This window comes from Heteronotia binoei, chromosome 3 (genome assembly GCF_032191835.1).
Source record: "Heteronotia binoei isolate CCM8104 ecotype False Entrance Well chromosome 3, APGP_CSIRO_Hbin_v1, whole genome shotgun sequence".
Classification (NCBI taxonomy): domain Eukaryota; kingdom Metazoa; phylum Chordata; class Lepidosauria; order Squamata; family Gekkonidae; genus Heteronotia; species Heteronotia binoei.
Window position 1 is genome coordinate 164,728,973 of NC_083225.1, and position 27,031 is coordinate 164,756,003.

Here is a 27,031-nt window from a genome sequence, read left to right on the forward strand (position 1 = left end):
TCTGTGGAAGAAAATTTGAGTGCAGTAGCATCTCAACCATTTTTTCCAGGGCGTAAGAGTCCTGAGTCAAAGCTCACTTTGTCAGATACAAATTCTTATTTGTATCTGACAAAGTGAGCTTTAATTCACTAAAGCTTATGCCCTGGAAAATGTTGTTGATCTTTTGCTCCTGGACTTACATTCACAGACATGGCTGACCAGGTGAAGCTCTGCTTATAGGGCCCCATCTAACTAGACAAATAAACACATGAAGCTGTTTTATACTGAGACACACTACTGGTCTATCAAGGTCAACACTGTCTTCTCTGGCAGGCAGAGGCTGCAGAGTCTCAGGCAGAGGTCTTTCACATCACCTATCACCTTATCCCTTGAATAGGAGATGCCAAGGATTGAACCTGCAGCCTTCTGCATGCAGACCAGAAGTTCTATCACTGAGCCACAGACTTGGGAAAGTGTGGCCTTCTATGTATGTTTTAATGGAAGAGCACACAAGATGCACCGCAGGGCGCTGAAGCAGGGGTAATTTATCATGGAATGGATGTGAAGTAACCTTGTAATTTAAATAATGTAATTTAAATATTGGTAGAGATTTGTATCCGATTAATATGCGCAACCTGTCATGTAGGTGGTCAATAGATCATAATAAGAACAATGAAAAGTGCCCAAGTCAGGAGTAGTTTCAACTGAGTAGCTATGTTAGTCTGTAGAAGGAAATTTGAGTGCAGTAGCATCTCAACCATTTTTTCCAGGGCGTAAGAGTCCTGAGTCAAAGCTCACTTTGTCAGATACAAATTCTTATTTGTATCTGACAAAGTGAGCTTTAATTCACTAAAGCTTATGCCCTGGAAAATGTTGTTGATCTTTTGCTCCTGGACTTACATTCACAGACATGGCTGACCAGGTGAAGCTCTGCTTATAGGGCCCCATCTAACTAGACAAATAAACACATGAAGCTGTTTTATACTGAGACACACTACTGGTCTATCAAGGTCAACACTGTCTTCTCTGGCAGGCAGAGGCTGCAGAGTCTCAGGCAGAGGTCTTTCACATCACCTACCACCTTATCCCTTGAATAGGAGATGCCAAGGATTGAACCTGCAGCCTTCTGCATGCAGACCAGAAGTTCTATCACTGAGCCACAGACCCTCCCCCAATACAGTACAATCCCTCTTAATTGTAAAAACTTTAGGAAGATGTGGACTGTGTGGATACAAGGTTCCCCTCACTGTTTGTTGAATGTAATGCTATGATCACACGAAACACCCTGACAAGAGGTTCCAATGAATATACCATGTGTTCATTTAATTACAGCTAACCAACTTATTCTGACATTATCTGCCTAAAACAGGAATGGATCCCTAGTGTGAAGTAAAGCCCTATAATCAAGAGGGATATATATGCATCTATCTCTGACCAATGCAAATCCCTTGTAATCAAAGCAAGGCCCAAAGAGATAAGACTGAACTGAGATACAGAAGGCATGCACAGTAATCTTCAACATCCCAACATATGTCCATTTGCAAATACAGCTGAGAATAGGTAGGGTAAACAGCCTTCACTGAACTCTTTTGGGACCCTCTAAACACTGACACCTTGCATCTTCACTGTGTGAACAATGCCGTTTGTTGCCATTTTTAAAAGATTCCTAAGTTCCTATCAAAATGGATTTAGCTCCTCAGTTCCTTGTAAAAACATCTTCATATCCAATTTCTTCACTTTTCCTCTGAAATAGTCAACAATAAGGCAGATTTACCAAGTGTTATGCTTAAGGAAAGATCAATGGTCAAACGTTATGAAGTTGGCATTTTTAGTGTTGATTTAATCATGCTTTACTATATATACAGTGCACCTACCAGATATCAGTAGAAAATGCATTTTTCATTGTAATTGAGTAAGCATGTCATACCTCATAGTAGTACTGGAAAGCCTGAGACTTATCTCCTTCTTTATCATAGAGCTCTCCAAGTTTTGCTAATGCATGAGAATCAGTTGGAACAACACTTATGAGCTGCATAAGCCACTCAATAGCTTGATTAGGATCCTCCATTAGTTCATACCTGCAGTATCTTCAGTTAAGGGATTTCACATTTTAATTTTGAAAATATATATTATAGAAATTCAAACCCAAGCTTTACAGAGCATGTACTGGGAATACATTCATAGTATTTCAATAGTTTGAATTTATATTTGTCAAAAAGATACATATTTGCTATTTGGAAGAGAACTTGAGCACTATTGCGAAGGATGGCGTGAAGTTTCAGAAAAGAATCCAATGCCTCATCCAACCTGTTCAGCTTCTTGTATGTTAAGCCTAAAAACAGAAGGTCACAACATTTGGAAAGTCTCAGTAGGTTTTCCAAAAAGTAAGAGTTTAAGACCATATTTTTGGTGCCAATCAGAAATAGGTTCCCTCCCCCCAAAAAATCAGAATGTATTTTTCTGACAGTTCATTTTCCATGTATATTAAACACAATTAAGCAATGTGACAAATACAGGAATGATCTATGCACAGTTTCAGATGACGCACAACACTGATTAACACCACCAGAACTGGCCACATGTTTCTTGAGGTTGCCTTTTCATGTTTTGCTTTCCATTACAGAAAAGTTTTCTACAAGGATCATTATCAAGGTACTGAGCCACTCTGAGATTCAGAGTGAAGGGTGGGATATGAATCCAATATCATCATCATCTTCTTCATCAAAGCAAATAATTATTGAAGCAATTATTGAAGGGGTACTCTGTAAAGAACAAAAGGCATGCACAGAGCAGAGCACTTCCTACTGAAATGCATGAGGAAGTCTCCTTAGACTGGTGTTCTGTCTTAGCTGGGCAGGGGATATAGGAATCTGGAAAAGGACAGCTATGCTCACAGTACCACATTATCACAAAACTGCTACTTTTAATAACAGGAATTATTGAATCATGAAAACTGTAAATCAATTTATAATTCTAAAGAACGGCAAGTGCCATAACCAGAATGCCACACAACAGAACTTAAGTCTCTTTGACATACCAATATTATAAAGTGCCTCAGTGCATGAAGAATCATTTCGAAGAGCCTCCTTATAGAATTCTGCTGCCTTTTCATAATCTCTATTTGCAAAAACAGTATTTCCTTTATTTGTAAGAGCAGATGGGTTGTATCTATCCACATTTACTGCTAAATCAGCATAGTTGTTTGCCTGTATAAATTCATTTTCCTGGATAAATTTAGAACACAAATAGCTTTGGAAACACCACTGACAGCTGAATAAAAAAATACCACAAATGATTACATGTTTGCAATATACTATTTTTATTATACTGAATTAGACCACTTGTCCAGCAAGGACAGCACCGTCTACTCAAACTGCCAGCAGCTCTCCGGGGTCTTAATTAGAATCTTTCACATCATCTACTACCTGATCCTTTTAAATGGAGATGCTGGGGACTGAACCTGGGACATTTCTGAATGCCAAGCTGATGCTCTACAACTGAGCCATGGGCCCTCTACAACGACACAGCACATATTCTGCCCTAAATAATTATTTAACAGATCACTACATTTATCAAACGCTTAGAAGAGGAAAGAAATCTCTTCTAAAATCCCTTTTTAATCTAAGCTTGGTCCTTCTAGAGTCAAGCACAAGGGTGGGATTTTTATTGCTTTAAGAATAAATACACTGAGTTCTGTTGAAAAGTACTGATCAGTGAAGAAGGCTTAACAGCTACATTCCAAAATGTCCTCCTACTCTTGCACTTCTCCATTAGATAAATCTATAGTAGGCAGGGTGTGTACCATATTTATCTATACCCCACCTTTCTCCCCAGTAAGTACCAAAGTGGCTTACATAATCTTCCTCTCCTCCATTTGCAACATATTAAATTTAAAATAAAACATCTGTAAAACAGTAACTCACCAAGAAGTAAAGGAATGAAAGATTTGTTGCAGCCGCACTTTTAACTCTGCTGTCCTTTTTTTCAAACATTTTCAAAGTCTCCACAGCCTAGAAGGAAGTAATGGTTACCTTGTAAAACTATTCAAACACATACAGGCTGATGGACTTGTGAAAGAACACCAAATAAAATTACAGAATGGAATGCACTGACCACTCTAACAGTGCAACATCACAAATAACGACTTAGTAGATGCAGAATCAAAGTACGAAACAGAATTTCATCCTGTAGTCCTGTGAATATTCCTCTGGCAGAAGCTTCCACGGAAATCAGAATGCTTTTAGGGGAATATCTACTCTACAGTCATTAATAACCAGCAGGCTAGAGGCAGGGAATGGAAGGTAGAATAGCTGCTAGTGATGTTCTGCATCTGCTTCTGTCAATGCAAGAATTCACACACTGCACAATTTGTAGTTACTACAGCTATTATCCAGGAGGGAAGGCAGCATGGTCTAGCCTAAAGGCAATGGCAAGCCACCTCTGCTTCTCATTTGGCTTGAAAGTCCCCAGCTGGGGTCACCAGCACAAACACACAAGCCGCTGTATGTGCAGAAGAACATCTTGGAACTTTCCATTTTTCTCCAACAAAGCTCTTATGGATGGTATGTAGCAGCCCTACCATGAAGGGAAGACACCTCCCAAAGAAAGACTGCTGGTGTATGAAGAGAATTAAAGGAATACAATTAATTATTCTGTACAATAAATTGCAATGTTTCTCTTATGCTGTGAAAAAACACTCATCATATTTTAAGATGCTATTACATTTTACCTATTGCAAGTGAAACTTTGCCCTTGGTGTTTTTTTTTTTTTAACAAGAACTTCAATTTGACCTGCTTTTTCTGTGTCACAAAAATGACTCACCAGGCTACATTTTCTCCTTCGCAGAAAGTATGAAGTCACAAAATTTCAGTTATTTATTATAAAGTGAATGCACCTTAAAAGTAGTAAGCCAAGAATTCTGAAGTGCGTTTTAGTTTTACAGTTTCCAGCACAAAGTGCATTACTGTCTTAATTTATGAGGTGCAAGAGAAGGCATATGCAACACACATGGAGCAAGCACATGTTTATTGCTCCCCAGCAAACTGCTTAAGAAGCACCACACCAGCACTAAGGTATAACATTTTTCTAATTATATTAAACTGCCTACAAAAAAATTCGGAGGCATGAAGAATCATTTCAGAAAGATACAAAAAAGTATTTAGGTTTTATGGACTCAGAAGCTCAAGACTACAGGGGGTTTTTTTTGTTTATCACTAGGAATTTATGGTTGCAGTTCTACGCACACTCACATCGCTCACCTAAGCAGAGTTATACACTTCTAAACCCATTGAACAGACTTATAGCAGTGCTTAGGAATGCACCGTTGCTTCAGATAAGTTCTGTTCAAACCATGAGACTTACTTTTTGAATAAACATGGCTGCTGTAGGCACTAATCTTTTTTGGTTGCAAGGCAGGATAAAGCACAATAAATAAGTATTGAAGACTTCTTAGAGAACATTTTAAAATCATTGTATCAAGTTAGTGGACTGGGTTGTATGCCAACAGGCAAAACTGTGGTTCAAATTCCAGTTCAACCATAGCTGTCACTTCACTATCTCAAGCAAAAAAGTATAATAGTGAACTTTCTCACAATATATTGCCTAATAAAACAAGAATTATAAAGTTCACAAGAATGCTATCTAAATGATGAATCAAAACATTTGTTTCAGGGCAGCCTTTTCTCTGAGCTGTAACAGTCTTTCTCCTTTCCACTATGTATTCCTTTGGCTGGCTACCTGAGGTAAATTAATCTGCACTTCAACAACAAAGGATGAAGCAGAGAAATAACGAAGTCCGCACACATTACTGGTATGAAGCGAGGTTTACTTTTGGTACCAAGAGCAGAATTTAGTCGGGCATGGGCCCCCAAAATGACCAAGTTAAAATCATTCTACATACAGACCGTTTTATTCACACAGGAACCCAACAGGCGCAGGCACACAGGCTTATCTGATTCAATATTCCCCACCCCCTTGTAACTCTTTCTAGTACTTTTCCATTCCTTTATCAGCTCCAGCAAGAAGCTTCTCTGAGGCCCCTTTGTTATCTAATACACATCCAGAGGCCTCAATGAGGTCACTGTCTCTTATCTAATATAAAACCTTGAATTCACACCCACTTGGGGCTGTCTGTGCTTCTAACGAAGAGTTGCATCAGACATCCTAGTTCTGAAGGCAGAAGCATGCTTTTATTCATTATCATAGGGGTATTCATTAATTATTCAGGGGTCCCCCTTCATCCCCCCCTTTCAGTCTTCTGCAAGCTTATTTAAATCTGAAGGAGACTGACCATCATCATCATCAAACAAATTAATTCTGTATGACCACTTAGGAAGGGCAGCTAGGTGACAATTTGGTTTTGACATTCCCCCAAAAGACTGAAATGACACTACAATGGGGTAACAAAAAAGTATATTGACAGAGATGGGGTAAAGATGGGTCAAGGGAAGAAGAGAGACAGTGATGGGATTACCCATTCACTCTGGCACATCCCAGTATTTTTCAATCTAGAGAAGATGTATGTGGGGGGGGGGGAGGTCACTCAGAGGCATGCCTTGGCTATTCAGCCCAGCCTTCCAATATGGAGTTTTCCTGGTCTCCATTATGGGGCCTTTCTGGGCACACAGGCTAGCTTGAGAAGGCCCCCCGTGTCTTTTAAGGCTACCCTCTTTATTTGGCACTCTAGTATCAATTCCCCCCTTTGGCATTGCCCAAGGGTGTGTGCCACATTTCATGGTGCACTGCCGATCAGACTTCAAACAACCAGGGTTGAGACACAGTTGGGTTAAAGGGGAAGGGCTTAGGAACGTCAACTACAAAAAAATAGGAGATACATGCGTTAAAAGTATAAAAAACAATCCAATCAGGAAAAAGGGGACTATGTGTCACTGAAATTTGGGACAATCTTGAGGAGGTGGTAGAGGAAAGAGGAGACTAGAGATACATTTCATTTTTGAGATAATCAATCACTTGAACAGGTAAATCCATTCATGATATATGCATTGAATAATTACATATGTCCAGTCTAAATTTGTGAACATAGATCTTGGAATGATCCTACGGAACTTATTTCTTTATCAATAAAACATTACTAGCTATGATGCAAGAATACATCTCAATTTGTAAAACGCATAAGCAATAAGGGACACAAGCAAGTGACATGCTATAAACTGGATCAACTCATGTGCCTTTATGGCAAATGGAACCTGGTGAGTCATAACAAAGATTTTGTAGCCTGGGTGATTAAGATATATACATTCAGACATACTTGGAGACATTGCCAGTTGTGGGGAGTCCACATTTGGCCACATTATTTACAATAGAAAAACCATTTCCTGACTAATTCCTTGTTCCCCTTCTCCCTTAGTCTAACAAAAGGTCTTCTTTCTTGAGTTCATGGAGAGTTTGAGTGCTCTATGCATGACTATCTTTTCACAAGGAAATCTGTTTTTATTGCAGCCAAAAGGAATTCTTTTTTCTGGAAGCACAACTTGGAAGTGGCAGTGGGGCTGCTGTTGTGAACAGCTGGGGCAACTAGCCTTTTGCTAGGCAGAGGAATTTCCATGGAAATGAGTTTTCTCCACAACTCAGTTTGGATGGGGTTCTGGGGGAAGCCTTCCTTCCAACATCAATGAGGCATGGCCAGGCAAATTTCAGGACCTCTGGGTAGATATGGAAAAGCCTGGAAAACATACTTGGAGAAACAAACAAACAAAACAACAATAGTAGGTGCTTTTCCCCTTTAAAGCTTTCCTTGGCTGTCCACAAATTGCCATAACTTGAGTCCAACTCTGTTGAGATAGGGTTGCACACATTAGCTAAACTACCACACTTGCTTTGGACTGGAGTCTTCCTCCTCACATGGAGTTTCAGTTTGACAAGGTCTTTACCCTTCCAATGTTAAAGGGCAGATTTCATACACCATACATTATGCAGAACACAAATCCACAATATAAACCTATGCATCACTTCTCATGATTCAGGCTATAGAAAGGTTCATGAGAGGCTTTTTACTTTGTTGCAACAGATATGAATCTTAAAAAAAAGAAACATGAAATTGAGCACAAAACTGGAGCTCCAAAAAGAGATTACCAGAGTTGGGGTTACCCCTGGATTATGAAAATGGCCACAAAAAGGGAAGAAAAACTTTTGCTATAGGTATGGAATATATGAAATTGTCAAAAACAAGAGAAACTTCAAAAACAAACACACAAAACAAAACTGAGGCCTCAATAGAACAATGCCAGTTTTAACATACATGCATGAGAGGGATCAGACCCAAAATGATTAGAGAACTGGATCAGAGAATTTAAACCACTGGAAATCAGTGGGGTGTTCAAGTCCCACTGAACCCCATTTTCCTCTGTGCCAGCTCATCCAAAATTTGTTCTGTGGGTCTCACATAGGTGTGAGAGTGGGTTTCAACAAACTTTTAACAACAAAAATCCTAAAAGCAAATAATAGTTAATCCTTAAACAATTCTTAGCAGACATACCAGCAATTCTTAAAACTAATAATGAGCATGCACTAAACTTGAATTGCTGGTCCAGGTTTCCTTCATATATAACAAACAATCCTGGAAAGCAAATTCTGGTTAATACACCTTGACAAAGAAGGCTGAAATAACGGAGAGGCAGAAACTTAAAACAAGCAAATGGAAATGTGTTATCCAGTAGCAAGCCTGGCCAGGACTGGAGACTGGAATGAAACACAAAATCAAGCAGAATTGGAGTCCTACCATGCTAAGAACATGAAACATAGAAAGGATTTTCTAAACAAAACACTCAGAAAAGGTCAAGCTCTAACAAGATACTTTAGATGGAGACATAAAATAAGATAGATAAGCATATAGATGCCTCTTTCCACCAAATAGCTAAATAGGAAGATTGATATGCACAGTTCATAGATGGAACATAACTATAAATGACATTAAGAGAGCAAATGAAGATATACATTTGAGAAATGCAGAACATTATTAAAGTCCAGATTTCTAATGAAGACCAAGAGTTCAGGAATTCTGCATAGTGAATTACCAACAAAGGGTATTTCTATGGGAAACATGACACTGAGAATAACTGGATCACTGGTAAAACAAAGTATTAGTTTCTCAAGACTTAAGAGAGAAGATGCACAGTGAGAGGGTAGTTTTACCCAAGGAAGGGTACAGATGTGCTTCTATAACACATGCTATAACTTCAAATGAAAAGAGGTCTTGTAGAAACCAAAATTTGTGAGGTAGAATTTTAAAACACTGTTCTTTTCAGAAAATAAAAATTCAGTACCAACAACAAAAGGAATTTTCAGATTTAAATGAATGAAAAATTGGGAAGCAGTTCAAAGTAAGATAGAAAACTGTTTTAGATGTAACACTTGAAGACCACATGCTCCTGGTATGAGATGTACTTAACAAAAATCACAAGAGAAATAAAATTTCCAAAAGGTTTGATACTGTATTGCTTTAGCAGAAAAAGATGTTCCATATGAACCCAAAATTGCAAATATAAACTTTTAACCCATTGCCTCAGATTAAAAAAAAACTTAACAAAAGATCTGTTAGGTGCACCATTTATTTAAAATAAAGGGGATCACAAGCTGAATATCTTAAAAGTGTTCCCCTTAAAATGAAAGCTACAAAATCTAAGTACGAGGGAAACTGATAACAGCCACTAGAGAAATATTTTCAGACTCAAAAGATAAAGCAAAAAAAATAAATAATCAGAGGAAAAGCTTCTAATCTAGGAGAACTCAGCCTCAGGACAGTTTACAGGCAGGGCCTTTTTTCTAGCAGAAAAGGATTAGCTGTAAGTGGAACTTTGGGATGCCAGCTCCAGGCTGGAGATTTCTGAATATTTGAATTAAATTTGAAGATTACAAGGCATGCAGTCTATTTTCTTGGACACTTTCTCTCCCAGAGGCACTGGCCTTAATGTTCTGGGCATTACATTATATTTTTGGGAGTGATCTCCAGGTTCCACCTGGAGACTGGCACCCTTGCAAAACACAGTAGTGTTTTGAGCAAGCCAAGGAGCTTTCAAACTGGCTTGCTTCTTTCAACATATGCACATCTTCCCTCCAAGCTGGGAGTGGTCATCTAAAACTACTCATTTTGTTTATGGAGACATTCTTGCAGAATTTCAAAAGTTTGAATTTGTATCTTTAAACCCAAAATCAAGAGAAGATGAGAATTCAGAAAAATATCTCAATTGTGCCTCCCCCCCTTAGATACCTTGAGGCATATATATAAAAGATCCTTCTCTCTCTAAGGCTAGGAGAGCGAAAATTGGTTTAACAAAAAGATAAAAAAGAGAAGATAATAAACCTTGCTGGGCACTTAATCTCAGTATTCTCTTATCTGATCTTGATAAATTTTCCAGGATACAGGGTTTTTTCCCCAGGTTAAGCAACTTTTAAACACAAGATGGGAAGGTGATGAGATATCTGCCTAGTGGGGGCTCATATTTTACACTTCTTATTTCTACAATTAAGACTAAATTAAGACTAAATCTTTGATGTTATGGAAAACTTTGTGCATATATGGCAAATAAAAATGTATGTGGGTATTACTGCACTTTGTTATGTTCTTATAGCTGTCCTATACTGAAGTGGTATCTACATATTTTTTAAAAATCTTGTGAGAAGCTGCCCTAAAGCTGAGTGGCAGATGTTGTTCAGGAATAATTCACGCTGGCTTTTTAGACACACATTTATTGAGTAAAATAGTCATGTGAGGGAGGAAAAAGGTGTGTGAGAGAGACAATTTATCATGGCAAGCCACAAGAAAGAACAAACCTATTGGAAAGTCAAAGGGCTATTCAATCTCTGCCTTAGATCTTCCACAAGCGCAATGCATCTCAGAATCAAAATACAGGCTGCACACGATTTATAAAAATCAAATAAAATCACCAAAATTGATGCGCACAGACCCCAAGTGTACTTTATATAATCAAGGATCTTTTTATTTAGTAGGACTATTTAGGAATATGCAGACATGCATAAACTGATCAGCGAGCCCATTGCTGAAGCACATTTATTCTGTTTTCTTTAGACAACTGTCTCTCTTGGATTGGGCTCAGCAGAAAAGGTCTGCATGTGTACAGAAGAAGCAGATGAAGACACTAAAACGCTTCTCCTCCCCAAAGCAGATTTTCAACACTTTAAAAGTAGTTCTACTTCCAAAAAATAAAATGGGAATGAGTTTTCATGTAGCCATTTAAAAATCAAAAGCTAGAACAAGGCAAAACAATCTGCCTGAAGCATGGGAGGAAAGGACAACACAGTATATGAACAGCAAATTTGCAGTGTGATCTTAAACAGACAAATGCCCTTCTAAGGCTGTAGGCTGGAGCAATTCTGCACAGTAGTGCACTGCAAAACTGGCCAATATGTCTGCCAGATGTATTGTGATAATAGAAAAAGCAGGACTTAAATGCAGCAAATCTTAATTTTTGGGCACATCTGTATGCACTATACCCTGCGTTAGCTTAGAAAAGCTGCACAGTGAAATAGATGTTGCCATTTGTACCTACCTCTTCATACTTACAGCATCAAACAAAATGGGAATGACAGTATGAAAGAAGCAATAATAAAAGGAAAGGGAAAGGAACATTTTTAAACATGCAGTTAAACCAATCAGAATGGCAAGAACGCAAATATATGAATGGAAGAGTGACATTTAGGACAGACAAATTACATAAACCAACTCTAATAACCATTATTTTTCAGAACAAAAGAAATGGAATAAGTTTTAATGTTGTGTTTGTTTGCTTGCGTTGCATTTATATTAGCACAAAGGCCTTTCTAGATGATCACTTTTTTGCATGAAAAAGGAACAAGTCATGTCACCCAGTACTCCAACCACATTTTGTTACTGGGAAAATGCAGTCCTTCCACCAGATAACAGGCATCATAGCTTGGAATGAAACGTGAAATATTGGCAGTGTGATGATAAACTCAACTGAGAAGTAACATCCCCCATACCTGTGCCATATCATGAACTTTAAAAAGAAGAGGATTCTTTGTTCATCATTCAGCTTTTGCTTCTGCATAGGCTGAATGTTCCTTGGTTTAATGGAAGGGCTCATATTCCCTAGGCAAGCAGGTCTACCCAACACCCAACATTTATAGGATACTTTTCTCTCCTATTTCCATTAGTAAAGTGCATACCAGCTATATGCTACTTTTAAACTCTCTCTATAACACACCCATCTATCCTTCCAGCAAAGCGGCCAGCCAATGCAAACAGGACACTGTCAGTGCTACCCTGAGCATAGCTACACCCTTCAAAATCCACTGAAGTAAGCAAACTTAATGGTATAGTCCCAGTCATGGGTAGCTAACACCCAGTGTCATCCTGAGCAGTCAATGAACTCATAAGGGTTTAACTCTACTTATGATGGCACTGGATGTTACCTACCAGGACTATGCAACTAACTCTTCCCTCAGGCCATTATTGTTTTGTCATCTGGACAAAACCATATCAATCAATGTCACCCTATCCCAGAAAGCAGTACTCTACAGTCCTTTTGTTAATGACATGAAAAGTAGAAATAACTCGGTCTTCTCTCTCTTTTTTGTTCAAAATACAGTCTCAAGCATAATCCTCCTTAATCTCTGTCTATATCCCCCAGTGAGATGTCAGCAGAAATTTGTTATTTTTTATTATAAGCACAGAGAATCTGAGCTATTACAGAACAGATTCTCTATGCTTATCATACAAAATGATGGATGGATGGATGTGCTTGAGACCACATTTTGACCACTTCCATGTGTAACTCTACTAATATGATTTTTTTAAAAGATAAAAAGCACCATACCTGGTTGAAGTCCTTTTGCCTCAGATATGTAATTGCCTTATTTATCTCCAGGTCATTAGCTAATTCCACATACTGTGAAGCTTTTACTACTTCTACACACCTACAAGAATCAGAAAAAGAAACTGAAATTCTCTGTTTCAGCTATCCTTTCCATGTTAAGAAAGCAACCATTTACTTCCATCAATGACAGTTAAATACTATAGTGACAGTTAAATACTATAGAATGGCTTTCAGGTCTACAGCACATTTTCCATATATGCCCTTAGAAAAACAAAAGAACGTAGGAAGATCACTGCTGGATCAGAACAGTGGTCCATCCAGTCCAGCATCCTGTCTCACAGCAGCTAAGGAGTACAGCTGGAAGTCCAACAACAGGGCACAGTTTGTGCTGTAATGTAAGTAGATATGGACTTGCCCAAACTTCAGTTTTCTAACCACTTACTCCAGAACAATCCCATAGAAGAAAATGATCTGAGAACAGCAACTCAAGAGGAAAAAAAATGCCACCTACCAGTCATAGCCTACAGCAAATGATGTTTCAATTGCTGGTGCAATTAGTTTAGCAGCTGTCATTATATACCTTTCTGCTGTAGACTTCCTTAATAAAAAGAGAGAGACTATGTCAGAAAGAAAACTACACCCTAGTAGCCAATTTATGGGTGAGGCTAAAGAAATAATATTAATAGCATCTACTTTTTAAAAATTCCACCTTTCCATGTGAACACTTTTCTAAAGATCTTAATCTAGAGAAAAAGAAGTGAAGTAAATGTTAAATCAATACAGAGGCTTTAAAAAGAAGCGGCAGTGAGTTTATCTGCCAGAAGAGCCACAGAAACATAAACAAAGGGAAGATAGCATGCAAACATAGCCTGGTTGTAACATGTCAATTAGCAAGCCTGCCTTGGCTGATAGATTCTAACTAGGATCTGTAGCGTAACTATAAAGGGAGGAAGCCTTGTTCAACATTAACTTAACTGATCATTTCAAAACAGATGGTTCAGTTCATTGAATAAACACCAAGAAAAAGAAAACAAGACTTTTTTGACATCACGTAGTTTGAGATGGGATGATTTACCTCTCACGCTCCATTTGCCTTAAACTATCGTTCTTAATAGCTTCTATCAGTAGGTTTGTATGTGGATCATCCTAAAAAAGTACAGAAAGATATTCACTAAAATTACAGAAAGCTGTCCATTTGCAGGCACAAACACCCAGATAGTACGTTATACATTGTACTTGCAAAAGACCTCTTAAAATATAGTCCTTTTATGAGATGCCCAAATACATTTGAGTAGGATCTCTTCCAAACCATCAAAAGAAGCTAGTGCTACACTAGGCTGTGATCATGTCCCATCTCCCCTACAAAAATAACACTTGACACTTATTCCTGACTGACAACTGCTGTACCCTCACGTTGCTCACAGGAGATGGCCTTCCTCATTTTGTACTTGAGCATTTCCAACTACTTCAGCTCAGGCATGTGCACATATGATATCTGTAAAATTACAGTGGTGACATTGCGCTCATTTCATCATACACAAAACAATGAATTGGAAGTGCACATCTAAATCAAAGCCAGTAGAAACAGCTGCCTCGCTATTGCATATTTCACATCTATCAGTATCTCTGGTTCAAAAATGCATTTGCAAGTTCTGTCTTTTATGGCACCATCCTAAGCAGAGCCATACCCTTCTGACTTCAAGATCTCAGCTTAAGGATGGCACTCTTTAGAGAGCATGTCTGCTGTCATGAACCCACACCTGTGAACTATCCTTATGGCTTACCATCAAAACCTTGTTGTCTTCAACATTTCAAACTTTTGCACCTACAACAAACTTTGCTTTGCTCATACTTACACCTGGCGATATATATTTGTCATCATCGTCAATCTCCAGTGGAACTGAAATCAATTTATGGAAGGATTTTTTCATTTGTTCTCTGTCTCCAGTAGCAAAATAGCAAAGGATCAAGTTGAAGCCCGCTTTAAGGTTTGGCAACGTGCTCATGATGTGCTCAAAGGAGCTAATGGCATCGGTATATTGGCCAGTTTTAATAAACGCAACTCCAATGTTCTGCATTATTTTAATCCTAATTAAGCAAACCATTATTAGAATCTTATTGTGATGCATTACACTTAACACTTATATTGTTAATAGCCATGTTTATAATGAAGCTGAAACACAATACTAAATGCAATAAAACCAAACTATTTTCTAACAACAGAACCAGCACTAAGCACTACCATTCATGTGCCTTCCCCATTCTCACATAAAATAAGCAAGAGGAAGAGATCTAACATTCCACCTTAAGGGACACACATATGAAGGAAGCTAAACTCTCTCTTGTCTTTCTCCCCCATGCTCAGTTGTTTGAAGCACTTCTCCTGACCCAGCTTTGACGGTGAACTTAAGTAAGGCTGGGCTCCTCTCATCTAACACCTCTTTTGGTGTTGTTAGGCCCCTTCCTCCTGTTTTATACATGAACAGACAGGCATGTGGACAGCAACTGTGGCTGACTCCCTCATATCTGGTTTGGTCACAAAACAACAGCAAAAACACTCAAAAGTTTGTCTACACAAGAAGTTCACAGCCTCTGGATTCAGTAAGCAAGTAAACCTTCTGAAGTTAAGGAATTCTGTCACAAAACAGCCAAGTCATTTCTGCTGGAACTTACCTCATCTCTTTATGGACACTGGGAATCTGATCTAGAGCCATCCGATAAAATTTGATAGCTTTCGAATAGTTTCTCTGTTTCAAATAAATATTTGCCATGTTCACCTTCAGCATGCCTATGGAGACAATAATCTGAATGAGATTTCGACAAGACCCTGCGCACCTCATGTAATTTTATTTGGATTACAAATTTTGAACACTTCCATGTAGGAAATTTAGACCACAGGTCCAGAGGAAACTGGAGAAGGGAAACACTCCGAGTGAGGAAGAGGCTTGAGACGGGGGTGGTGGTGTTCTGTTAAGGTCCAAAAAGGTAGCTGAGCTTGTGTGTTGGAGCCAAAACAACAAAGGAGACTCGGACCACCTTAAAGACTTGTAGTGTAATCTGTCAAGCCCACTTTGTCAGATGCAGAGATTTCACTGGTAATTATATAGCCACATCACAGTATAAAAAAGCAATCATTTTTTCTTGATCAACTAATATACATTGATATCTCTGGGCAAAATGATTACATAAGTGAGAAAATGCTTGTGGTGTCATCAATGCCTGCATCATTATGGTTCAGTTCAGACCATACTTTCTACCAGGTAAAGTTAGAAAACACCAGTGCAGGCCTACGGGTTGTGCATACCCTCCCAGAGTAGAAAATAACAGCCGATCTACCAAAATTCTGGAACCAGGTTTAGTCTGAACATGGCCTAGGTTTCTACCACAACTGATAGTAGGTGAAGGCAAATTTAACTTCAGTGGCACCTGCACTGGAACAAATGTTTCTGCCTTAAGGAAGGTGATCCTGATGTCTACTCCTTATATTAAATCATTTCAGAGGGTAGCCATGTTAGTGTAGAGCAAAAAGCTAGATTCAAGTCCAGTAGCACTTTAGAGATTAACAAGAGTTTCAGAGTTTGAGCTTCCAAGAGTCAAAGCTCCCTTTGTATCTGCCGAAGAGAGCTTTGACTCCTGAAAGCTCATACCCCAAAAATCTTCGTCTCTAAGGTGCTAACTGGACTCAAATATAGCTGTTATATTAAATGGTGTCTGAACTGGCTCAAAAATATGATCAATGAATATATCTGTACTTGGAATACAGCTTACTTTGAAGAGGGGGAAAGTTGTGTATTACTTTTGCAGATGAACTAAATGATTAGAACAGAATAAAATCTCCACCATTGGCAAAAGGCACCATTGAACAGATAGAAGCAACTGTGTTTGATGAAGTCTTCTTTAACAAATGTGGTTGCCTGGCATTTCCACCTTTTCAAATGTGTATGACTTTAGTCTATAAATCTCAAAGAACAGAGTCCAAGTTTCAGTAATTAGATGGGAATCATTCTCAACTTTCATTGTTTTAATAGACACTGAGGACACAGAAGAAACACTTCCATGACATTACCAATAACTGTTTAAAATGCTTTGGCTTTGTGAATGCAACTTACCTCCATTGACAAACATCTTATTTTTCACTATGACTTGATAGGTATTTAGTGCTTCTGCGTACATCTCATTAGCAGAATACTGGCTGGCCAAATTGAATAGTACCTACAAGAACAGAAGTGAGACTATTTTGATCCTCTGACAAAAACAAGCCATTCTAGAATGCTGTCTTCACTGTACTGTGATAAAATTGAATTCATAAAATAAATAATCACTTACAGTATATGTAAGATCTAGGTTGATGTTTGCAGGAGACATAGTCTGTTCACGTTGTCTGACCAGTGCTCTTTCCTTTCTCCCAGCATCTTTTGCCTTTTCAAGAGCCTGTAAAGAAAGGAAATTACAATTCAGTGCTGCCTCCTGTTCTTCTTTAGAGAACACTGCATAAAAACAAATTATTTCAGAAAGCCAGAACCAACTTGAAGATAAAAATCTAAATAAGAGCACAATCCTTAGTGCATCTGCTCAGAAGTAAGTTCCATTTTATCCAATGGGACTGGCTCTCAGGCAACTGTTTGTAGTACTGCAACAAATGAACCAACATTAGAGAGTTACCAGTTTATTTTTTAACACATGGTAGTCTGGAAACAGCCCACTGAGTACTGTTCCCATATCAGTCATAAGGTAATGGGATAGAGATTATGGAGAGGCCTATATGGGAGTAAAAAATGCTGCACCCCAATATTTTGCAACAACAAAACTGGATTATGTGATAAACCATCCAAATTGCACAGTTACATAATTGCTCTCATTTTGCATAATTTTGTTGGCTTTGTTGGAAAACAACAAGGCACTACAGATATCAGTGTACTCCTGTACCCAGGTACTATAAATCATATGAAACTTTCTTTCTAATTTCTGAGATTTCAAGGGAGCTGTCTGTACACTTTCAACACACTTTTGCAGGCATAAGAACTGGCAATTTGATGAGATTTGCAGGAATCTGAGTTCATCACTTAAAACTACATTCTTAACTTCTTAAAAAATACTCCCACATAATTACAACATCCACACAGCTCTAGTACACGGCATTTGCGGTTGCCAGATTGCATTAACACTACTACACTTGCATCCTGAGAATAGAAAAGTTTTGTAGTTTTCTAAAGAAATATGTTGGAGTAAAAACCAACACAATAGTGCCACCAAGAAAAGTGCTCACCTGTGTATCTAAGCATTGTTACAGCACTTTTGGATCTTTAAAAAAAAATCCCCAAAGCAGCTTTTTGTAAAATCATAATTTAAAATCACAGTATTCAAAATAATAAACAATAATTTAAAATACCTAATTTTAAGTGATAACAAGCAAGAACCTGCAGAAGTATATATACCAGAAATCATACCAAAACTTTAGCATTGACATATGTTATCAGCAAGCTCAGTTCACATGTCTGCTGAAAAAAAATCAGCATTTTCTGATGGTCATAAGGACTGAACTAAATGTGTCTTTGAAGACAGATTTCCAGAGTTGAATATTACCACCAAGAAGGACCTGTCATGGGATCCACTCACCTGCCGTATTTCTAATGGCCACTGAACTCAGAGCCTTCCCTGATCTCCTTAGCATTCCAAGTTCCACATACATTCTGTTATGTATATAAGTGCATACCATGCAAATCAGCCCTTTCACACACCAACCAGTGGATGTGCTGCTACTGGGCAGAGACACATGGTTAAAACATTGACAACTGACAGGGCACATGCAGAATATTTTCACAGGCCAAGTGTTTTACTGTGGTCACCAACCTGTCTGATTTTACCCTTAGTATGCAAACTGAGTATGAAATTGTTAAAACTACTACAGCAGGAGCTGTGCTCTGAATTGCAAAGACAAAATATAAATGGAAACTTATGACCTACCAGCTTTAAATCTCCACAGCTGTGAGCAATGCAACTTTCTTCGACCAATTCATTCACCTTTTTTTCTAGTTGTTTAATCTTGCCTTCTGGACTAAAGTTAGGGAACATAATGGAATCATCATATAGTTTCACAAACAGGAAAGCAAAAGAAAAATATCAACTCTGTTGCAACTGTATTTTCCATGCCAACTTTAGGTAACAAGCAATATGAAAACTGTAAATGGTAACTCAGTGGAGAATTATTTTTGTGAAAACAGTTCCAGATGTTATCATTTTGTTACTGCATCTACTTAATTGTTTACTGAGAAGCATGATCTATAGTTACATCACTTTCTTATATGCCACAGCCAAGGGTGGATCTCACAAAGATTAAAAATCAATACAAAGAAGCCAGCCAGGCTAGAATACAGGTTTCAGCAAACCCAGCAGAAGATTGTACGGTATTCTACATTATGGAGAAAAAAAAGACCACAGATATTTTAAAGATCCAACCTTTTTGAGCCTGCGGGCACATTTGGAATTCTGACACAGCATGGTGGCTGCAGCAACAAAACAACTGCCATAGGAGGCAGAGCCAGCTGCAAATGACTGCCACACCTTAACTTCAGTAACACAGTGTAAATTCTTATGCTGGGGTGGCAGTTGCTGTCCAAGCAATATTTTAAAAAATCTGTACAGCCAATCAAATCTCCAATAGTCAGTCAGAAGCTTGCTCAGCAAAAGCTCCATTTGGCCACACCCACTTATTAAAAAAAACACTTGGTGGGTGCCAGAAAAGTTGTCAGTGGATGTCACGGTGCCCATGGGCACTGCACTGGGGACCTCTGGTTTAAAGGGATTGTTTAAAAGCATTGTAGCAACATGAGAAACACAGAGGCTATTTTCTCACACGTTGCTTGCCAAGAGTTCAGTTTTGTTGGGAAGTTGGCCCGCCCCGGCCGCTTCTCTTAAGTATCATGCATTTCTAGGCACCTCTAGGTATTTCCATGGATTTTGTCTGATCTTTCTCAAACCTGCTTTGCTCTAAAGCTTTGTGAAAGATTACAGTAAAGCCTGGGTGGCTGTCACAGTGGTGCAAAAGTTTGGATTTTCCTGTGCCTGCCCACAAAGCAACCATTTCCTCTCCCCATTGCGGAGGGTTTTTCTTTTTTACATCTGCATTTTATATTGTTATACCAAAATATGCACCAGGTTCTCTGAATTCCCACCTTTCCCCCCCCTTTTTTAAAGCAAGTCTCTATCCCTTTTACTTACGGGGATGAATGGAGAAAAGCACATTGCCAAAACAAAACAGAGATTAACTTTTTACAAAAAATAAAAGCTGGAGACTCAGAAAACCTGATGCATATTTTAGTATGATGGTAGGTTTGAGTAAAATGTTGAGTAGACCTACTTAGGATTGCTGCATAAGAAAAAGCTCTCTCCCCTCCCCCTAAAAAAGGTTTCAAAAACTTTCCTCACAAAGGAAATGGCAACAAAACAGCCACGTACCTATCTTCATTTTTCATTTCTAATGCAGGAGCTGGACCCCTTGCTTGACCAAGAGGATCAAAGGTAGAACCTGCAAATTAGTAAACTGCATTACAAACTGTACCAAAATGATTCCCTGTTATAGTAAAGGATTTTTTTTTTAAAAAAACACCTGTACCTCTTGAAGTGGCTTTAGTGTAGCCTGCTGCCTGCACTGCTGTCATAGGTCGAGCAACACCATCCTTAAAAAAAAAAGGAAGACAACATTCATGGGAAAACCAAGAACTTAAACAAATCATAATGCTGATATCAAAGTTCTTTAACAAAGACATACATCTGTAATGTATGTAATGCATAAATATTCACTGAAAATTAAGTTATTAATAAACCATACTAAAATGCATGAAATGTACACATACACTGGATAGGCTTTTGGGAAAACGGTTAATATAAGCAATCTGATCGTTACCAACATTTTGATGGTGATAAGAGTATACAGAGTGAAACTATACACACACACACACCCCAGTGTGGCACAGTGGTTAACAGAGTTAAACTAGTATCTGGGAAATCCAGGTTCGAATCCCCACTTGTGTCACTCTCCCAGCCTAACCTACCACACAGACTTGTTATAAGGATAAAATGTTATAAGGATAAAATGGATTTTATAAGGATAAAATGGAGGCAAGGAAAATGATGTAAGCTGAGCTGAGTCCTCATTGGGGTGCCGCAGGGCTCGGTACTGGGTCCCATGCTCTTTAACTTGTTCATAAATGATTTAGAGTTGGGAGTGAGCAGTGAAGTGGCCAAGTTTGCGGATGACACTAAATTGTTCATGGTGGTGAGAACCAGAGAGGATTGTGAAGAACTCCAAAGGGATCTGTTGAGGCTGGGTGAGTGGGCGTCAACGTGGCAGATGCAGTTCAATGTGGCCAAGTGCAAAGTAATGCACATTGGGGCCAAGAATCCCAGCTACAAATACAAGTTGATGGGGTGTGAACTGGCAGAGACTGACCAAGAGAGAGATCTTGGGGTCGTGGTAGATAACTCACTGAAAATGTCAAGACAGTGTGCGTTTGCAATAAAAAAGGCCAATGCCATGCTGGGAATTATTAGGAAGGGAACTGAAAACAAATCAGCCAGTATCATAATGCCCCTGTATAAATCGATGGTGCGGTCTCATTTGGAGTACTGTGTGCAGTTCTGGTTGCCGCACCTCAAAAAGGATATTATAGCATTGGAGAAAGTCCAGAAAAGGGCAACTAGAATGATTAAAGGGCTGGAGCACTTTCCCTATGAAGAAAGGTTGAAACGCTTGGGACTCTTTAGCTTGGAGAAACGTCGACTGCGGGGTGACATGATATGGTGACATGCATGGGATGGAGAAAGTAGAGAAAGAAGTACTTTTCTCCCTTTCTCACAATACAAGAACTCGTGGGCATTCGATGAAATTGCTGAGCAGATAGGTTAAAACGGATAAAAGGAAGTACTTCTTCACCCAAAGGGTGATTAACATGTGGAATTCACTGCCACAGGAGGTGGTGGCAGCCACAAGTATAGCCACCTTCAAGAGGGGTTTAAATAAAAATATGGAGCACAGGTCCATCAGTGGCTATTAGCCACAGTGTGTGTGTGTATATATAAAATTTTTTGCCACTGTGTGACACAGAGTGTTGGACTGGATGGGCCGTTGGCCTGATCCAACATGGCTTCTCTTATGTTCTTATGTTCTTAAGGCAAGGTATAAATGAAGCACGTAACATACAATATATATGTTCCAATGTTTCTCTGGAAGAGGAGCTTTCTAGGAAACATTGATTTTCAGTAAGCTGCTTCTACATGATGGCTTGCAACTGCGACGCTAGTGAACTATGGTTAAGAGATCAAGAGTGTTACATCTACAACATCCCTTTATCTTTGAAGGGAAGACAGAGAATAGGTCTACTCAGGTTTCTTAAATGGGACTTACTCCCAGGAAACTAATGATTGCACTGATATATTCTATTATCTAAAGATTTCTTCACATTAATATAGTAACTGCTCCAAATCAAGCCTAATTACTTATTTCCTTTTTAAAAAATCATTTCAGAGTATAGAAATTGGATGATGATGATGAAGATGATATTGGATTTATATCCTGCCCTATACTCTGAATCTTAGAGTCTCAGAGCGGTCACAATCTCCTTTACTTCCCCCCTCCCACAACAGACACCCTGTGAGGTAGGTGGGGCTAAGAGAGCTCTTACAGCAGGTGCCCTTTCAAGGAAACTCCTATGAGAGCTATGGCTGACCCAAGGCCATTCCAGCAGCTGCAAATGGAGGAGAGGGGAATCAAACCTGGTTCTCCCAGATAAGAGTTTGTGCACTTAACCACTACACCAAACTGGCTCTCAGATAAATGGAAGATGACAGGAAGGAAAAGAAAAAAAAACAGAATGAGGTTTTCCCCAGTCATCATAAGCAGAACCTAAGTGCTTATTTTAAAAATTGTAATTTTACAGATATTTCCATTGCAAAGGCTACCAGAATTACCTAATATTTGGTTTAATTGTATTGTCCATGTTGTGTTCTACCCTGACCAGGTCTTCAGAAATGTACCAGATCAATTTTCTAAATAAACATATTTACTAAATGATAGTTTGAGAGAAAGTTTAAACAATGCATTCCCACTATTGGTACTGAATACTAGATATATTACTATTCATACTGATTGCTTTTTATAAAGTGTAAGGAAATGTAGCAAGATTACCTGTACAGCAGCTGTCAGTGGTCTGCCCATTGATGAAGATAGTCCTGTCTTTGACTATTACAATATAACAAAAATATCTGAAGTCAGTGATCACTGCAAGTTCTGTTTCTCAGGAAGGTAGAGGGCTAGAGAGCTAAGCAAACATCACAGACCTAAAACCATCTATAGACTCCTGTATTTTTCTGGCATCTACAGAAATAAAGGTGGAAACTCTGACTTCAGAGATCAGGTTTCTAAATATAGTGGACAAAGGAATACCTTGGATTCACCACCTGTTATGAATATTAAAATGGCACCAGAGACAGAACAGCAACTCTTGCAATATAGGAAGGGCTGCATCTGCTCTGTTTGTCTTCACACCATCAGTATTTCTGTTGCCCTTCCTGAAGTAACTGTGCAGGCCCCAATCCTACTCTTATCTTGCGGCTCTTTTCTTAGAATTTTTAAAGCCAAATAAATTTGACTTTAACATTCTGTCTCCCCTCACCACCTTGAACTCCATTTTCTCCTCCTCCTTCCAACCACCTAAAATTAAGTGTAATTTCTTCACTTTATACCTTATGCCATCCACCTGAGCTGCATATTCATATCTCAGGTAAAAAAGCTATCTCAATCAAAGAATAGCAAGGAAAACCAAATTATAATTAGAACAAATGTCAATAAGAACAAGATTGTGGCCTTTCAGATGCATTATTCAACCTGCAAGCCACACTGAGATTTGCCAGCTACTGAACTTCTTGTGTCTTTGTTAGGTATCCATGTCTAGTAGTGCTCTCAACACTTGTCTGGTAGGAGATCTAATCTACTTTGCTACATAAATGCATCGTTGGGGCCACAAAATTCTATATCAAGCAACACTAGAAAAAACATTGAGTTAAAGAAATATCCTAATTTATTAATTTGTATAGGATTAAGGAAAGCTTTTAAAGTTAAGCATGTAATAAAAACCTACCCCATATCCAGTAGCTAATGGTCGTGAAATTGATGTGCCTGGAACTTTAGCTGTAAGCTTGTAAGAAAAGTATTTTGTGTCAATAATTACTAGCATTAATCACTATATAAAACTACACTGAACTGTATGCTGACTTATAATATCACATTTTTACTTTATTAATTACCACATTCAAAATGGATGTAGTTATCACCTTTCTTATTTGCCCAAACCTCTTCTGGGAGCAACAAGAGCTGCCTCCATCAGCCTCCCAGAGTTCAAACAATGTATCAGGTCACAGGTTTTAACTCCAAAATCTCCAGTATTGTACTCTCACATGTCCACGCCTGAGAAAGACTTCAACTTCAGCCTAAACTGCATCTATTCAGTGTTGGCAATGCTTGTTACAGTTAGATGGACATTCAGGTGCCTCACACTGTGTAGTTACCAGGATTTTCTTTCATAGGTACATCTCTTGATTTCTGATTAGTAAATATAGCTGTCATTGTCCTTGCTGATCTTCTAGAAATTTTGAATGAATTTCTGAGCAGCATATATTGTGGCATAACTGAGAATGACAGTCAGTTTAGGGGAGAAAATTCTGGATCATCTCAGGATATGAACGTAGAAGAGAAAAATATAAAGATCCTAATGCAGGACTACAATGAACTACATGGGAACAGCATATATTTTGAGAGATGTTACATCACATTTAATTCTCCTGTTGATTAAATAAAAAGCAAAGGTTTCATGTCCAAAGCCTGAAAAATAAGTTTCATTAAACTAAATGACATTACATATGAATAAATGATAGACTTTGGGGGGGGGGGGCTGTGACTCAGCATTAGAGCAGCTGCTTGGCATGCAGAAGGCCTCAGGTTCAATCCTCAGCATCGCCAGTTAAAAGGACCAGGCAGTAGATGATATGAAAGACCTCTGCCTGAGACCTTGAAGAGCTGCTGCCAGTCCGAGTAGACAACACTGACCTTGACATGCCAAAGGTCTGATTCAAGATAAGCCAGTTTCATGCATTCATGTGAAGCATTTAACATAGAACTGAAAGTGTTGCAATGAACTTAGACTTATGCCTCCCTCAACTGAAATTTGATTGCATTTATTTATTTTAATTGTACTTACTGGAGGCCTTCTACCATGGCTAGTTTTCACAGCCCGTTGAAAAGCTGGATCATTCTCTAAATCCTAAAAGTAAACAGGAAACAAAATTGAGATAATTAACTTTGAAGTTCTTACCATTTGCCTACACAGCTATGGTCAAGCAATTCATTAACTCTTAAAAATATTTTAAAGGAATTTTTATTTTTCATATTTGTCCATTTGCATTGTGACATTACTTATATACCTTCTTTTTAAAAAGACAGCACACATTCCAGTTGTTCTATTTTTATTTTATATGTCAGACTCCCTTTCTTATTCCAACAAAGGTGGAAGATATTCCAATACAAACTGTGAATCATATGTTTACCTCTGTGTCAAAGGTAGGGTTATAGTCGTTGTAGCCAGAATAAAGATCATCTTCATCTACTTCAGGTGCCAGATGGACATTTTTCATCATTGTAACCTATGAATTAAAATTAGAACTCTTTAACTACAGCAACTAGTAAATGTGTCAGTTTAACTCAATTAATAGTGAATATGTTGTGTGACTGTTCTCATTACATCTATCCTGGCTATCAGGATGAAAATATTCACTCTGACTGAATGGTCCTTTCAGAAAATATATGGCTTTGAAGAGTATTCATAAACAAAAATACCACAATTCAGATGTTTGAGTGCAGAAGAATGCTAAAAAGATCCACAGCTGCACAGTGCTTTTTCCTTCCTTCACCTGGTGGATCAATTATATTAGCAGCACTGATCATCTTTGGGATCTAAGGAACAGCCATTCTTTTCTTTTCCCCACCAAGGTTACCAAAGAAAGTGCTAACAATTTGTTAGATAAGGGAAAGTGGAAGGGGGAATCCTTGAGATCGGTAATAGGCATGGGCACTTCTGCTGTGTTCAGCTATCCTGTATGTTTGTTTTCCCCATCTGATTATTTAAATCTGTATTTTGTAGGCTGCTTTGAGTCTCCACCAGAAAAGCAAGCTACAAATGCCTAAATAGAAAATATCTCCATGCCAGTGGCCAAGTATTACCAACAGTAAGGAAATAGCATTGTTGTCTTTTTCCCCTCAATAATCACTTGTGTATTTCCAGCACAGGAACCAGAGAAATCTGCCTGAACATATCACCACAGACAGTAAGCAAGTGCCTTGGCTGAGTTGGTGTGAGCTAGCTCACAGTTTTTTAGCCTCTGGCTCACATATTTTTGTCTTATCTCAGGAAAAATGGCCTCAGAGCAAAGTAATTTATGCAGAAGTTCACAACTTTAATACCAGTAGCTCACAAAGTAGAATGTTTTGCTCACAAGGCTCCACAGTTTAGAGGGAGCATTGCTTGGCACTTAACAGTTCCACTGTATAACAGCTGCTATATCATTAAGACTACCGATTTCTTGCATGCTTTAAACAAATCTTGATAACAGACTCTCTCAGGAATTATTATTTTTCCAAAACTACTGCAGTTGTTCAAAGCAGCCAGCCAACCCCTACTTGAATTTACTAAGGGACAGTTCCACCTCCTCCTTCCCACCTTGTCCACTGAATAGTAGGTGCAGCTGCATAACAATCCCTGGATGAGCTCCACCACCTATTTTTCTACAAAACGACCCCTCACAAAGGTATACCCATTAAGGCACTTGAAGCGCTTTTCTCCTGTCGAGCAAAGCAAAACAAGCAACCCCCACGATTGCTGATGTTTCGGCTCTTTTGGGTTCAGTGCTTACTTCAGCGAAGGGCGAGTTGTTCCCTGAAGCTGCGGCCAGTGACCCGAATCATCTACCACGCGTGAAGAGTGGAAGTTAAGCTGATGAAAACCTTCTGGACATCTATTTAAAAATTAATAAATAACGCGTCAAGGATAGCCTTCCCTTCCTTTAACATGGCTTCTCTTGGTCAGCTTTCTCCGAGCAGGTCGCCCAACGGAGCAACACGGAGTTGTAAGCGGCAGGGCCCAACACAACGAAGCCCATGATGCACTTCTTCGGGTTGCTTGGAGACGAGGAC

The 27,031-nt window shown here is 38.7% G+C and overlaps 1 protein-coding gene across 2 annotated transcripts in view; it reads right to left on the bottom strand.

Annotated features, from left to right (window-relative positions):
* The window catches only part of IFT88 (intraflagellar transport 88), a 47,494-nt gene extending 20,463 nt beyond the window's left edge, over window positions 1-27,031 (bottom strand). For both annotated transcript variants that reach the window (XM_060234815.1, XM_060234816.1), the window contains exons 1-19: window positions 26,752-27,031; window positions 25,390-25,485; window positions 25,044-25,106; window positions 23,928-23,984; window positions 22,976-23,029; window positions 20,405-20,468; window positions 20,248-20,317; window positions 18,757-18,847; window positions 17,119-17,223; window positions 16,902-17,004; window positions 15,466-15,580; window positions 14,649-14,880; window positions 13,868-13,938; window positions 13,304-13,390; window positions 12,793-12,892; window positions 3,903-3,989; window positions 3,017-3,203; window positions 2,203-2,311; window positions 1,907-2,057 (exon numbers count right to left, since the gene is read on the bottom strand). In XM_060234815.1, coding sequence (XP_060090798.1) covers window positions 1,907-2,057; window positions 2,203-2,311; window positions 3,017-3,203; window positions 3,903-3,989; window positions 12,793-12,892; window positions 13,304-13,390; window positions 13,868-13,938; window positions 14,649-14,880; window positions 15,466-15,580; window positions 16,902-17,004; window positions 17,119-17,223; window positions 18,757-18,847; window positions 20,248-20,317; window positions 20,405-20,468; window positions 22,976-23,029; window positions 23,928-23,984; window positions 25,044-25,106; window positions 25,390-25,479 — 1,836 coding nt within the window. In that variant the 5' untranslated portion in view covers window positions 25,480-25,485; window positions 26,752-27,031. The remainder of the gene's footprint in view (window positions 1-1,906; window positions 2,058-2,202; window positions 2,312-3,016; window positions 3,204-3,902; window positions 3,990-12,792; window positions 12,893-13,303; window positions 13,391-13,867; window positions 13,939-14,648; window positions 14,881-15,465; window positions 15,581-16,901; window positions 17,005-17,118; window positions 17,224-18,756; window positions 18,848-20,247; window positions 20,318-20,404; window positions 20,469-22,975; window positions 23,030-23,927; window positions 23,985-25,043; window positions 25,107-25,389; window positions 25,486-26,751) is intronic.